This window comes from Mercenaria mercenaria, chromosome 11 (genome assembly GCF_021730395.1).
Source record: "Mercenaria mercenaria strain notata chromosome 11, MADL_Memer_1, whole genome shotgun sequence".
NCBI classification, from domain to species: Eukaryota; Metazoa; Mollusca; class Bivalvia; order Venerida; family Veneridae; genus Mercenaria; species Mercenaria mercenaria.
In genome coordinates this window covers 30,932,414-30,948,510 of record NC_069371.1, presented here as the reverse complement: position 1 = coordinate 30,948,510, position 16,097 = coordinate 30,932,414, and the positions used below count along the sequence as shown (strand labels likewise).

Sequence of the window (16,097 nt, the reverse complement as noted above, 5' to 3'; positions counted from 1 at the left end):
ATTTTCGGAATGATGAAGGTAAGAAACTACTTCTGTTATTGATAGAAATGATTCATAGGATTAGTTCGTGTGTTGTATCGTTTTGTTTTGTCCATGTGATTGTCCTGTATATTGTCTTTGCATATGTGTTTAAGGATATAGAATAGTTCAGTTGTGACGCTTAATTATAGTCCTCGCACTCTGCCAGGGTTGATTAACTCACAGTTGAAGTATTCCTTTCAAACATCGATTTCTACTTGATCAACATCAATTGGCATTATACATATTTTTATACTTCTTAGTAAACTTTACTTTTAATATGTGTTATTCTTTTTTGTATCATAAGACTGCTAAGTGTCATCACTGATTTCAGTTTCTACTGCGTCGAGTCAATGGACTTTTGTATCGATTCCCACTACAAATATACCTAGCGAGGTGGCGTCAGAAGGTACGTTAAGCAATTTATATTTTCGACAAATGTCAGACCTGTATAAGCAACCAGCCTAGGGAACAACACATGTTATCTGCTTAATGCAGATGGCTGTATAAGACAAGTTGAAATTTGAGTACAAATCAATTTGGGAAGTCACCTGACTTTAAGGCAAGTGGCTGCCTAATACAGGTAGCTGCTAGGGCTAACTTTACAACTTTTGTCAAACATATTCAGTAAAGTCCATCGATTTTTCTTTATTGTTTTACTATTATCATAGGGACCGCTAAAGTGCACGTGCTCCTTGTTCTGTGTATATTTAGTTATTTGGTTTTTTGATTGAACAAAGAAGTTTTATTTCTATTTTTATAACGAACCTTTAAATGAAACAGACGAATCATAGAGATATAAACCATAAAAATTCATATACATATAACGCGTTTACATTTGAGCGAATACTGCTATTTCATCCGGTAATTTTTTTCAGCAGCTCCTTTGTGGCTTACATGGGCAGCGTGGTCACAATGTAGTGTTACTTGCGGTAGAGGAACACAGACGAGATATAGGTAATTGTTGTGTATGACTTTGATTATTTACTTTGTAATACTATTTAATAGATTTCGGAAAGGTAAATATTATATGCTAGAGGCGCGTTGTTTCATTTAATATAAGAACGCCAATAGTCATTAATAGTCGTCTTATACTATTTTGCATGGCGTTACCTTGCAACAGAAAAGCAAACAAAATTCCGTTTCTGAGATATGAAATCAACAACAGCTTATTGCTAAGAAGTTAGTCTGTTTTAACTGATAACATATATAAATATGTATGCAACACGTAAAAATAATGAAAGGAACTATGATTAGTTAATCATTGTCCGAGTTTATCATGTAGAAACATTTATACATTTTTTTAATATATTAGTTTTAAGTTTCACTTCATTTTGAGGGGTTAGTACGAAACTTCTTAATGTATATGCACTTAGAAAAGTGTAGCTATGATCCATCGTTTCTGTGTTTTGTTGATCAGTATTGTTCTTTTAATTAAATCGTTTGACTCTTTTTTCGATCCAACATTTTCTAAAGTTCCCGATTATCTCCACTTTCTTTGAATGAACGGTTTGTATTGTATTTTTAAATTAATGCATCTCTATTATTTCGGCTTTCGTAGAGTAAATATTTTGCATTATGCTTTTAAAATGGTCTTGAAAAATATTTTCATAGAGACTGTAATACCACCGAGACAAACCCGATAGATTGTATTGGAGACAGCGAAGAAACCACGTTATGTGAACTAGAGCCCTGTCATTGTACCATCAATTCAACAGCCCATGAAGGGTGGACTATTGATTCCGACGGCATCATTGTAGTTTTTACTGTTGGGGATACTGTCATTGAGGGTACCGTTATACACAGAGACTGTTCCATGTGGTACATAGCAATATTCATTCATTTAATATAGTGTTTATCTTTCAGTCAAGTCGAGTCTGCTATTATTTTGCTTTGTTGCATTTTGTGCTTCCAACAGATCTTCTAACAAGTGTTATCATTTATCTTGACAAATAAATAAAACGATCCAGTTGTGGTGTGAACAAATATTTCATGAAACATTATACATTATATAGAATACTTAACTTATTTCTGTTGCCATGATTTTAATGTTAAGCTGAGTGACAATAACAAGATGTCAACTTGTGCTTATATAGTGCATTGAAGATCACCTAGACACACTGTAAATCAATGAAGCTAAAACAAATAAGTTTAAACTAAACTAAATCAATGAAATCCTTCAAAGTAATCTTTATCCATTGATAAATGTTATAACCAGCGATAAGTTTTTTCTTTTGTTTATATGACAATAGTAATCAAAAACAATAGCATGAAATGCATTACACCATTTCTTTACAGTGAATGTATTGGAACAAACTTGATATGCATCCAAACAGATTGCCAATGTGAGTGAGTTAACGTAGATATTTTGATATGTGTTAAGCCGCATATTTACCTTAATAAAATGCATAATAAGTGTTTGATGGACCAGTTGAATAAGGTCTAATATGGCCAGTAATATAAGGTTAAAGGGGTTAATTAATATAAAATTTAACTTGGCCTTTATTAAAAATGACAGGACGATGGTATGAGATACATGAGTCTAATATGAAATGATTAATCTTATTCTGTCCTTACATTAAACCATATTTCCATACGAAGCAAACAGAAGAAGTACTGTTACCTTGACACTAATACCTTGTATTACAATGAAACTTCTAGTTTATCAATGTGTATTACTTGTGCAGTCAATGGGATTTCAGTAATGCTATGTAATCATTATTTGAACCGCGCAATGTGAAAACCAACAGTGTCGGTTTGCGACCAGCCACGCAGTCTGGTCAGGATCCATGCTGTTCGCTAACGGTTTCTCTAATTGCAACGGGCTTTGAAAACGAATAGTCTGGATCCTGACCAGACTGCGCGGATGCGCAGGCTGGTCTGGATCTATGCTGGTCGCAAAACCACTATGTTGGTTTTCTCATGGCGCGGCCCATTTGTTGTATTTCAGACTGCAGGTACACGGACTGGGAACCGTGGTCTGACTGTACAAAATCGTGTGATGTAGGCCTGAGGTCAAGATCAAGGGAACTCCTTCCGATCCAGAATTGGGAAATGTGCATATTATGCAATGGGTCGAGGGAAGAAATTGAGGATTGTAATACACAATCATGCAGCGGTATGTGAATGGTTCCATCGCAACAAGACGATTGGGATATCTTATTTTATCATTCTTCTTATAAAAAATAATCAAGTAAAGAAGTTGATAACACAGCAAACTATCCGCAATAATGTAGACACATATTAACAGATAAATAATGGGAAACAAACTTACGGAATAACAACCTTGATCAGACTGTAAGTGATATATGTTAAGATGGCAAAGTAATTTATTTAGAATACCCGCCGGTACCATTATCTTGAAAGAGAAAGAAATATCTATTTACAAGTAGGATTCTGTTGGATACTTCTTCCTAAGCAGGCAATTTAAATTTGGACCATACTCAAAAATGACATGACAATTAGATGTTATGAAAAGTTGCAGTTCTTGGATGCGGCATCGTCATTTATTCATTTTAGGTGTTTGTTTATTAAAGAATTGAATACAGAGCTTACCATGACTTTATGGTCATATACGTTCCTGACTCCCATGTGAAATTCCCAATTCAGTATTGAGTAAATGAAATATGAATTATATTTCAAAACAAGTTAAATACACCAACTTTACGTTAACATGGAAACAAAACAACTGCCACATTGTACTAATCTAAATTATCGTTTGACAATAATAAAAACTCTTTCGCAAACACTAAATGATACAAAACATACCCGGTATCTATCATTTAACCATTGCTGCATTTCGATTTAGACTATGGAATGCATTGTCCAATACAACTAAATATTTATTAAAAACATTAGTGACATAGAATTTACAGACAAAATATTTACATCTGTACTGATTATGTCCTATGTAGAACCACTGCTCTAGATATGAGAAATGCTTTTACAGGATGGAGTGCATGGGTGCCATGGTCTGGGTGTTCTGTATCTGAGCCTTGTACCTTTGGAATAAGAACTAGAAATCGTGTGTGCACGGGTACCGGTTGCGAAGGAGACGGACTGGAAATCGAGCCGTGCGGTGAACCGTGCGACGAAGCTGGTATGTAGATTTGAAGATTTATTTGATTTAGGTGAAGGATGCTTTGACTTCCTGTTTTATTTGGTCATATTCCTATATAAATCTTAAAGTCGAGCATTGTTTTAAGTGATCTGGAATGATAGTTTGAGGGATAACTTCTAGTCCAATGCTTGAGTATTGTCTAGATAGTTTATGAAAAAATAACAAACATTTACACAGAAAAGAAACAACCGATAGAATTAGTAAGCAAATCCAACAAAGTTATGAACAGGAAAATCTTGGACCTCCAAGAAATGCTGTACGCTATTCTAGTACTATCTTTTAACCTTTTTAATATTAAATTTAACAGAATCGAACTGCACAAACGACAGAGTGTGGTCAAACTGTGCCTCACATGTTGATCAAACTTGCGGGGGTCTCTCAACATTTTTCACGGAGTGGGATACGTGTGACACTGGCTGTGTATGTAAGCCTGATCTTATATTACCAACATCAAGTGGAAGTTGTATATCAGACTCTATCTGTCCTTGTTATACTGAAGATGGCCAAGCAGTCCCACAAGGTCAATCTCTCGTTAAAGGGTGTATAACTTGGTAAGTTAAGAACAAAAGACATCCATAATCTCCGTTTTTGTTTGTACCGTCTAACTCTTTGTTTGTACATGCGCTATAACATCGGACTAAAATTATATTTAAGAATATTAAATTTTGGTTCGAACTTGTCAAGATGTTAAAGTCAGATTCGTATAGTCTACATGGCTTTTTCTATTAAACTTCTAGTTTTTAATATTTCAATATGGCGGTGTTCAAGCGTTTTCAAACAAGTTGGAAATATATGTACATATGGTTTTCGTATTATAGTCATTGCAATGGAACGAATCAACAGCTAGACTGCACAACAATTACAAACTGTAAGTTGGTATTTTAATTGGATTCTGTACAGAAGTAACATGTGTAATAAAACAATTTGAATAAATCGCACATTCTACTAGTATTTAGTCAACAAAGTTTTGATTCCACTTTTATAAATGTAATTATGAAAGCAAAATCTTTCGGAAACTTCAAAAATACACCTGTGTCTCCCGTTTACCTTATTAAACAATCATTTTTGAAGTTACATTATCATACATAGACATAGTATAGTCGCATGACGGACATCAACCGGCACGGCAGCCGAACTGAAGATAAATTATAATTATTCAGGTGATTTAGTTGTTGTTTTTTTCCGGTTTCATGAACACACATAAATTCATAAAAAATACATAATTTCGTTTTATGCTATTATGTTCCATTCCATCCTATAGGTGCTTACGGAGCATTAAAGAGAAGAGTACGACATTAAATTGCATTTTGATTGCATAAGGTCAATCGATGTCTTTTTCAGTGAAATAAGTTTTGGCCCTTGTCCTTGATGATTCATTTTTATATTTCACGGTTTTGTATCAATCATAGTTATATCAATCTAATGATTTAAAATGTATACAATGTTTACATTTTTTAACATATTCTAAATATAGGTTGTGAATGGACCCAGTGGACGTCCTGGGGATCTTGTGATGTAACATGTGGTACAGGAACAAGACAGCGCTATAGGTATAATATGTGAAATTAGGCATAATTTAAACTATGAATATTCATTGGGGTATTATAACAGCAAATGCTAAGTCATTGAGATGGGGACAACTATTTCTTAGTAATAGTCTTTAGTCTGATAGTTGTTAGTGTTACTTTCCAGTTGCTAAGATTATTTTAGTACTGCAGAATTGATTCTAACATTTGACTAATGTTCTTAAAGGTTTTATCAGAATCACTCTCTTTCAGAGTTGATTAAATTTGCATATTGTTTTAGTTTAGTTCAGGCTGTTACTTATAATATCGATTGTCAACATTCTGGTTCCATTCAGAAAGCTGATATGGAAACGATTATGAAAGAATATGCACCAACATATTGTTTTACACTGCAAATGTAATATCAAGTTTAAATTGTTCCGTCTTCTTCCAGGGAATTAATAAGTGGAGAAAACTGTGGACCTGATGTAGAAACTGAACATTGTACTGTAGAATGTCCAGCAGATTGCATTGTTGATGGTAACGGGTATTACTGTGGTAATACCACATCGGAGAACTCCACGCATACATGGTAAGGACGTGACTAACAGACCAACCCTTTGTATTTATGTTGCCAAAATATTGTAGTTATGTATAAAAATGATTAGACGCCCTAAGTGGCATTTACAATTACGATACTTTCAATAGTAGAGTATGAATTTGAAAGTTTTGCAATTATTAAATGCAGTAAGCTTGTAAATCCCTTACTGGGTGAGTCGCCTACTGGTCGAAAATCAGTTTCGGAGACTATAGGATTGCGCTTTTTGTAGCTTCGTGTCCTGTCCATAACTCTGTCATTCATCAAGGGATTTTATGTTTCCCATGATGAGACGACGTGGCATGCGAAAAGCCCGGACCCCTAGCACAAAGGTCAAGGTCACACTTGGAAGTCAAATGTCAACAGGGCTTTATCCTGTCCGGTCTATAACTCTGCCATCCATGAAGGTATTTTAATATTACTTGGTACAGATATACCCCATAATAAGACGAGGTGTTATGCATAACTTTGAGACTCCTATCTCAAAGGTCAAAGTCTCACTTGGCATTCAAGTTTTACATGGCATGAACAGAGTCCTTTTCTTGTCCGGTCCAGACCTCATCCATCAAGGGATTACAATTTAATTTGGCATAAATGTCCTCTAATTGTCTTGCGCAACATCCAGAACCATTCCTGTCCGGTGCATAACGTTATTATACAAAACAGGATTTCAGTATTATTTGGCACACATATTCCCCTTTATAAAACGAAGTGTCATCGCACTTTGGACCCCTAGGTTGAAGGTCGAGGTCAAATATCAACAGGATTTTTTCCTGTCCGGTCTGTTACTCGATAATCCTCAAATGGATTTTTATACTAATTGGTACAAATGTACCTCAAAATAAGGCGACCTGTCATGCGCATCAGGCAGACCCTTATCTCAATTTCAAAATGAAATGTTATTAAATTTGAAAAAAAAATGTATTTATAGATTGAAATGTTATTAAATTTGAAAAATACTGTTTTTGTATTTATGGATGTTATAAGCAATGAAAAACTGCAGATTTCTATATATGCAAATTTTAATCCGAAAGTTGTGCTGTAAAATATTGTATATATAGAACGTTATTGACAGATACCAAGTCATTATGTTATACTGCAGTAGAGAAAATTAGTCGCCTTCCAGCCGGGGACTTTGCATGGCATGGCAATACTTCATCCACTTGTTCAACTTCTTTTAATGCGGAGTCATGGGTAAATTGTGTTTGAAATAGTACCGTATTTATATTTTCAGCTATTGCACTGTCGAGAACACCATAAGTTGTGTCAAAAATATTCCGGCAAATGGTAGGACACGTTTTTTTGCAGTTAAAAGTCATTGATATTAGCCGCACCATTAGAAAACAAACATTGTGCGTTTGCGATCAGCATGGATCAGACCAGCCTGCGCATCCACGCAGTCTGGTCACTGACAGGATCCATGCTGTTCGCTTTCAAAGCCTATGGCAATTAGAGAAACTGTTAGCGCTGGTCTGGAAGCATGCTGGTCGGAAATGCATTATGTTGATTTTCTCATGGTGCGGCTCATATTCTTTTTCTAAGCTGTCATGTTTGTTTGAACATAAAACATGCAAGAACTTTCATAATTAAACGTATCGTGGTGACATTTTCAATATGCTTTGAACACTTGTTTATTTTGTTACAAATTCACAAATGCTTTTAATCATATCCTTATTTAGAACACATCATTACTTTGATTATATTCCCTTTAGACAATAGTTAAGTTAGTACCGCATGTTTGGTTCATTTATTTCTACAATTTAGATTTCGATTAAACCTAATAATATCCTAAGAATGTTCTGCAAATACAAACTAACAAAGATAATGTCATGGGCATGATGGTTTGACTGGAAAAATTCGGAACTCACTAGTTTTCATAATGGTGGTCTGTGAGAAAGTCAGTTTTGACGACATTTATGCTAATAGAATTTTTTCTACAATGTAGGTTTAAATGCAACTTTTCACACTTGTAAATAAACGTATTGTTTATAATATCATCTAATGAAATGTATACTTTCATATGCTTGACTTTAATATATTGACCCATGGTTTAATCGTTCCGCAAATTTCAAGCAGATTTGATAGCATTTTTTGGAATTAATTCATTTGTCAATATTTTTGTTGTCATTTTTTATTTTTAGCAAGAAATGATGCCATTTTCATAAATACAAGCATGCGATGGCATTACACATGAGTTTCCTTTCCATACGCTGGGTCAAGGCTTTATTCTATGTTATAATGGTATGACGTTACGCCACCATGATTTCCGGTCTATCAAATGTGCAGAACTACCTTAAATGCTTTACTGCAGGAAACAAGGAGATCCCTTATATTACCTAGAAATACCCTGAGTGGGGCGTGAATACGTGGCACTACGTTAACACCTCTGCTTAAGAAGCAAACCTATTTTTTTTAAAAAGGATCATGGGGTCTTCCTCCGCCATCAAAGCTGCAAAGTCGCCATATTTCCTATAATTGTGTCGGTGTGACAAAAATATATTTTCAAAATATTTATGCTGTTCAGCTACATTTTTAAATTTGGGATAAATTTTGATGCCATTTCTATATTATTTTCACAGATACATGTCGGAAATACACAAAGATGGAAATTCTATATGACGCAGTTGGCGATTGCCATTCTGCAGGTGAAATACCAGTGGATTATTGTACAGGTAGCTGCGGAAATAGCACGTTTGAAACCGTGCTTGTGTTGTCAGCTGATTCGGACGGAGGCCAATCAGTAAATTGTCCTTGTTGTACGGGTAAGATTGCCTTTAATCACTTTTTAATTAGAAGCAGTAATTAAAACATTATTAAGCAAAACTTGCAATCAAGCAAAGTGATAGACATAACTAGACGTATATAGACATACCTAGACATAAATAGACTTGTAGAATCTATAAGATAGTTAGCTCTATCTAATCTCAGTATCATCTAAACCTTGCTCGTTCAAGTTAAAAAAACAACATATACGTTTGTTTACAGGAATAATAACTATTTAACTAATATCTTACGCTTGAAAAGTATACTTAAATCAGTTTAAAAGTGCATTGCATTTGTTCAGTTCATTTTAAGTTTTTATGAGCGCCATTCATTAGCATATCACTTAAAAGACTAGTATATATCTATGTAGGAACGTTCTATGATGAAAAAGAACAGATTGAAGCAGTGTGTGGACCAACGAAGGAACCAAGAGTGGCATATATTCCAAGGATCAAAGAATGTTCGTGCAACCCGTGCAGCGGTGCGACGTCAGGTAGGTGTTGACAATGCATTTGTCTAAGTGTTTATCTTTCAGTAAGTTATTGAAAATATTAGGATGAAATTTCTGCCAGTTTCACAATTTAAAAAATCAAATATATTTTCCACCAGGATGGAACTAAAATTTTGAATTACTTTACTACAGTTATTTCGACAAGTCATTAGGAAAACTAATTGTTTATTACATGACATCACAAGTGAGCATAATACTTTTTTTTAATCTCTTTTCAGTGTCGTTGCCATCTACTACTACAGCAGTTCGATAACTACAAGAGATCTTCTTTTATATACACATTGTGATAGAACACATTCAGATAAATAATGTACTGACGGATTATATATAGAGTGAAATAAAGCATTTAAGCAAAACACGAGGTGCGTTTAGTACTGTGTACGAAATGGATGTAGATCTATAATACACTTAGAGATGCATATGTCCATCCTGTATAATGATCACGCTTCTTTCTACTAAAGATAATTGGTTAATACGGTTTGTTGTAAAAAATATGAATTGTAGCGCCGAATTCATATTCCGCCTCGAAATATCCCAACCCAAAAATCTTAAAGACCAATAGTTATTCTCCAAGATAGTGCCGGCATTATGTTGTCGGTTATAGAAATCTACCTAATATTCAAATTAGTGGTACGTACTCGTTCTATACAAATCACATCGTCCCTGATTACATGTAATAGTATACACTTATTGAATGACTTCCCGGCCAGTAGTCAAAACTGTGGTTCGAGGTCCCTAGGACCGAAGTATTTTATTACAGGATATTAAAAATTGATGTTCACAGTTTTAAATTTTTGACATATAAGCCCAATAAACATGTTCAGAATATAGAAAGGTCATATAACACAAACTGTGTTCCGGCGATTTAAGAAAGAGTCATGTAATGATATAAATTGCAACGTATTCTTGGATCACTGTAATCAAACCAAATCCAAAATCTTATTATTTACCACAGTTCAACTATAACTAAAGTATTGATAAAAGTGGGTTGGGTTGTAAAGGTTATCTGTGTTTATACCACTGGCATCAGACCAGATAGATAATTCCACTGTACTTGTTACTAGTATACCCTACCCCTAGGTATACTATAAGATCCATGGTCACGAAAGGGAAAATATACTAACCCATTTCAAACTGAGACGCATGTACTTTGAACAAGTGGTAACTTATCTTCTATCATGCACCATCTTCTAGCATGACGTCACATCACGGTAAAACTGAATGCGTAAAACGCCATTGCTGTAAATGATTAAACAAGTCTTGTTTCACAATCATATACTCCATTTCAGTGGTTCGATGAACTGCCTTTTTGCATTTGTATCATAACTGTTTGAAATCGTCAGTTTTATATCCTTTCCGCAGCCTTAACGTACTAAAACGTATTAGCGTCTGATGGCCCTTTCACGCTTCCGTAGAAACAACATTTGTAACACGAAACTTATTTTGAAAATATTTCTGAAATGTCTAGGTCTGCAGCTCTCAAATACGGTTATATCTTACATCTGAGGCATATACTGACACTCTCAGACAACATCAAAAATGACATTTTGAGCGATTTGATGAAGTTCCAAAATTATCAATGTACCCTTGGTCCGTTACGGACCCCTGTGGGATTTCTGTTTATCCAGAACTCAAATGTGTTTTCATAGATTAAAAGCTGACATGCTGTACTAAAGCCCAGGTAATTTCAATTCGTAATAAAGTGCTGAAAATTGGCTCCCCAACAGCAAAAAAAAAAAAAAAAAAAAAAAAAAAAAAGGAGTCCACGCGCATACATTTAGACGGGGAGACCCCTGCGCGTGACCCCTGACTATCTACGAATCAAAATGCGGCTTTTGTTTTCAAGTTTAGCATTTCTACTTTCATTTTATTTACTTCCGGAAATAGCTGAAGGTCGAGTGACGTCATTTTCTGTGTTGTCAAAAACATACATATGCCTGGCGAGATTGCATAAATTTATATGTGCTGGCCGTCCTAAGGTTATAGGACCTACATTAATCTATGTCCCATATCAGAATTACAGTTTTGACCAGCATCTTTGAACTGCATTGTATCAAAAGACTGATTTGTCAAATATCAAAAGCGGTGCAATTTCAAAAAAGTTCGAAGTACTAGTAGATACAAGCGTTAAGCAGTTTAAAGGATTTTGTAAGTAACAACACTTACTTGTTGGTGTCGTTGTCGTGCACGCTTTTATATTCATACAACAACTGGTACATTAGATTAACATTTAGGTTACAATAATCCATATTGAAACTAGCGGCTTGGCAGGTACCGTCGTACGCTAGGGTAACTGGAACAATTAAGACAGAAACATTATTTATTACATGTTTTCAGCGAATTATCGAAATATAAGAGTAAAATATCTGGTATTTTCACAGTGAAAATTATCAGTGAAAGAAACTATAAATGGGTAAATAGTCAAAATAGTCAAAACATAAAATAAAAAGAAAATTTCTTTATTTTAAATGTAAGATCAAAATCTTTTTCTGATCACTGATGATTACCATATCTTGTATTTTCACTCGTGGCTATGCCTCTCGTGTTGACTACTGAAAATTTTATTTTGATATTCTTATTTACACTGAAATAAACAAATATCCTCTATATATAACAATTAAGATTAGTCAATACAGCGTTTCACTATTTTGAAGACGAGGGTAGAAAGGATCTATAAATCTATTACTGTTTAACAATGCGTTTTATTGCGCTACCAGGTCTTTTAACATTAGTGAATTCAGATATTTAAAATCTATCAAGTATGAACAGATGTTTTTTGGATGGTCTTCTTTAAAATTTGTTCAAAGAATTAAATTCCATACAGAAATCTTGTTGCCATGGCATCCGAAACGAAAAACTTTAAAAATCTTCTCGTTCAAAACCACAGTCCTAGGACGGATTACACCAAACCGGAAGTGACTACTCAGTGTTACATGTGAAGTAGTCCAAAATGTAGTTCCATGCTATGGATGAAATCTGGTATAATGAGTGACATGAGGAGGTGACAGTTAAATTTTTGGCTTATGTTTATTGCTTATAGTATTGAGAATAGATCTAGACCATTTTCATTGTAAATTTCTTGGAATAAGTTTTATTCTTTGCGAAAAATGTCTACCTACGCGTAACTGCTAAACGGCTGTTTTCATGGGGGCATTTTTAGAGGGTGATGTTTCTCAGAACAGATTATTTTTCTTATATTCAACATAACATGTCAATATTTTTCTATTTTTGATAAGAAGACATGTTATACTAAATGACCATATATGGTTTTCATATCATTGAAATGCTCTAAAGTGCTGAAAATGAGGTCTGAATGTTTTGTTATTAATATGAAATAAATAAGGACTTGAATTGGTAGAGTGTAACCTCCTAGGGCTTTGATATTTGGTATGTAGCATCATCTAGTGGTCCTCTACCATGATTGTTCAAATAATCCCCTATGGTCAAATATGGTTCTGCTCTGGGGGTCACTTTATATCTACTTATATAGAGAATAACTTTGAAAATATTCTTGTCCAAAACCACAGGGCCTAGGGCTTTGATATCTAGAATGTAGCATTTAATTTATCTAGTAGTTCTCTACCAAGAGTTTTCAAATTATATCCCTAGGATCAAAATATGGCCCCGCACCGGGGGTTACATGGTTAATATAGACTTATATAGGAAAGAACTTTGAAAATCGTATTGTTCGAAACCACAGGGTATAAGGCTTTGATATGTGGTATGTAACATCGTCTAATGGACCTCTACCAAGATTGTTCAAATTATATCACTAGGGTCAAATATGCCCTTCGGGGGTCCCATGGTTCATACAGACTTATATAGGGAAAACTATGAAAATCTTCGTGTAAAAACCACAGGGCCTAGGGTTTTGATATTTTGTATGTAGCATCATCTAGTGGTTTTCTACCAATTTTGTTCAAATTACCCCCTAGGGTCAAACATGGCCCCGCCTTTGGTGGCACATGGTTTATATAGACTTTTTAGGGAAAACTTCGAAAATCTTTTGGTACAAAATCACATGACATAGGCTTTGATATTTGGTATGTAGCATCGTGTAGTAGTCCTTTACCAAGATTATTCAAATTAAACACCTGGGGTTAAAACTGGCCCCGCCCTGGAAACACATGGTAACCATAGACTTGTATAGGGGAAAACTTTTTAAAAATTCTTGTCTTAGATCATAAGGCCTAAAGCATGTGGCATGCTCTAGTGGTTCTCTACCAGGATTGTTCAAATCATGACCCTAGGGTCAATATATGCAACGCCCAGGGAGCCCCTTGTTTTTCATTGACTTTTACAGGAAAAATCTTTAAAAAATCTTCTTGTCCAGGACCATAAAGCCCAGACCTTAGATATTTGGTGTTTGGTATTATAAGATTCTTTCACTGGTTGTAGATGCAGATGGGAATTTCCGGCCTCGAGGGTAACTGTTTAGGTGGTAACGAGGCTCCAGCCGAGTTACCGCCTAAACAGTAACCCGAGAGCCGGATATTCCCATCTGCACCTATAACCAGTGACAGAATCTTTTTCTTGCATACCGATATCAAGAAATAATAATAAAAATAAAATCAATCGAACGGCTTTCTTTTTATAACTATTTCTTATAGCAGCGTATTTAATCAAAGCGCGGCAAAGCAACATCCGTAAACAGGAAAGACGTCATGACGTTTCAAAGACAAATAACAATTTTTAGTTCCGGATTTGTTTTCTCAGTTGCAGCGTAACGTTATGAATTTTTTGATAAAAACGTGTTTTGAATCGAGAAATATACTATCAGGAACAAGAGGAATGTCAAGATTGGATTTTTATTCCGTTTTAAAATAAATAAAATAATACATAAATCTTATACTATATTCGTAATACTATTTTAAAGCACGAAGTATCTTACACCTGGTAAGAGATTTTCCAGCACGTAAATACGAATCCGTCTGTATTTTTTTCTTGAAACGTATGACGTTTCTTTAGGACTTGATTCGCGCTTGTTTAATACGTGCATAAGATAGTTCTAAAAGAACCGTCGGCGATTTTTTTTATGTTTTATCTGATACGTATCAAGAAATTCTGTCACTGGAAGGTGCAGATGGAATATCGCTTCGGTACTGTTAGGCGAAACTCGGTGACCTGTTAGCAAACATACTCAGCCGGAAATTCCCTCTGCCCTATACCCATGAAGATCTTAACTATCACGTTTCTTCAAATCATAACCCTAGGGAAAAAATTGACTGCGCTTCGGGGTCAACAGTTTTTACATTGGCTTATATAAAGAAAAACCTTTAAAATCTTTTTTAAAACCATAAGTCCCAGAGCTTAGATATTTGGTGTGTGGCATGCTATGTGATTCTCTACCAAGATTGTTCAAATCATGACCCTGGGGACAATAATGGTTACGCCTTGGTGGTCCCTTGTTTTACATAGACTTATTTGTTTTTGAAGCAATACACGCTTACATAGGGAAGACTATAAAAATATTCGTGTAAAAACCACTGGGCCTAGGGCTTTGATATTTTATATGTAGCATCATCTAGTGGTCTTCTACCGAGATTGTTCAAACTACCCCCTAGGGTCAAATATGGCCCCGCCTTTGGTGGCACATGGTTTATATAGACTTATTTAGGGAAAACTTTGAAAATCTTTGGTACAAAATCACATGGCCTAGGCTTCAATATTTGGTATGTAGCATCGTGTAGTAGTCCTTTACCAAGATTATTCAAATTATACACCTGGGGTTAAAACTGGCCCCGTCCTGGGAACACACACATTTCAATACATACATTTTACCATATAATAACAAAAAGGCCGGACTACGTGTTTTTTAACATCAGCATACAGCAATTCATGTGAAAAGAATGACGACTTTATAAAACAGAACAAAATGCTTGAAAAAAGCAACAAAGAAACATTCAACAAATACGCATTTTATAACTGCGTAACACTACTGTTTCTCAGAGCTGCTGCTGCGTCCCGACGTAACCAAAAATAAGAACTGCTATAAATCCATAATAATAATAATAATTAGCTCAAGCAAGTAAGAACTTATCAGTAAACTGGTTCACAAATAACAAATTAAGACTTAAAATATTGGGGTTTTAACTTATTATTATACTAGATCTATATAAGTAATTTTGAAAGTTAGATTAATTAAAGCCTGAACTGTAAACCTATTATACTAATTTTATTCGTCTGTTTGCTCAGTAGTGTATTTGTATTAACAGGACGAAATAGCTTCTTTAGTGAACTAAAATTGAAGTCTTCCCAAAGCGTATTTTCTATAAGTGAAAAAAATAATGTTTCGTTGGTATCGTATTGTTATACGTAGCTTTACTTGTCATCACTAGGGATTAAAAACTTGTTTGACAACTGTATAATTAAGACACAAAACCAGTATTCAACTGATACAAAAGCAGTTCCTAAATGCTCTACATCCATTTACATCTACCTTTTATACTTTTTTTTCTTTTTTCAACAATATTGTCAAACGAGTGTCGTCTTAGATTGATAAATACCCAGTATAAGTAAATAAATAATTGAAGGCAGCTGAAAAGATTTCATTTTTGACTTGTTTTATGTAAACATACAGGA

At 34.7% G+C, this 16,097-nt stretch overlaps 1 protein-coding gene across 1 annotated transcript; it reads left to right on the top strand.

Annotated features, from left to right (window-relative positions):
- Window positions 1–898: 898 nt before the first annotated feature.
- On the top strand, window positions 899–9,848 carry LOC123532747 (SCO-spondin-like). The gene is made up of 13 exons (XM_053518264.1): window positions 899–975; window positions 1,633–1,839; window positions 2,317–2,363; window positions 2,969–3,136; window positions 3,968–4,117; window positions 4,446–4,689; window positions 4,957–5,006; window positions 5,613–5,688; window positions 6,098–6,235; window positions 7,476–7,528; window positions 8,821–9,003; window positions 9,375–9,497; window positions 9,734–9,848. Exons 2-13 carry the CDS (start codon window positions 1,835–1,837, stop codon window positions 9,766–9,768), a joined length of 1,272 nt encoding a protein of 423 aa, XP_053374239.1. The 5' UTR covers window positions 899–975; window positions 1,633–1,834; the 3' UTR covers window positions 9,769–9,848.
- Window positions 9,849–16,097: the final 6,249 nt, after the last annotated feature.

Coding starts and splice junctions, on each gene's coding strand:
- LOC123532747 (XM_053518264.1), top strand. Junction 2,364..2,968: donor CATCCAAACAGATTGCCAAT/GTGAGTGAGTTA, acceptor GTTGTATTTCAG/ACTGCAGGTACACGGACTGG. Junction 9,498..9,733: donor GTGCAGCGGTGCGACGTCAG/GTAGGTGTTGAC, acceptor ATCTCTTTTCAG/TGTCGTTGCCATCTACTACT.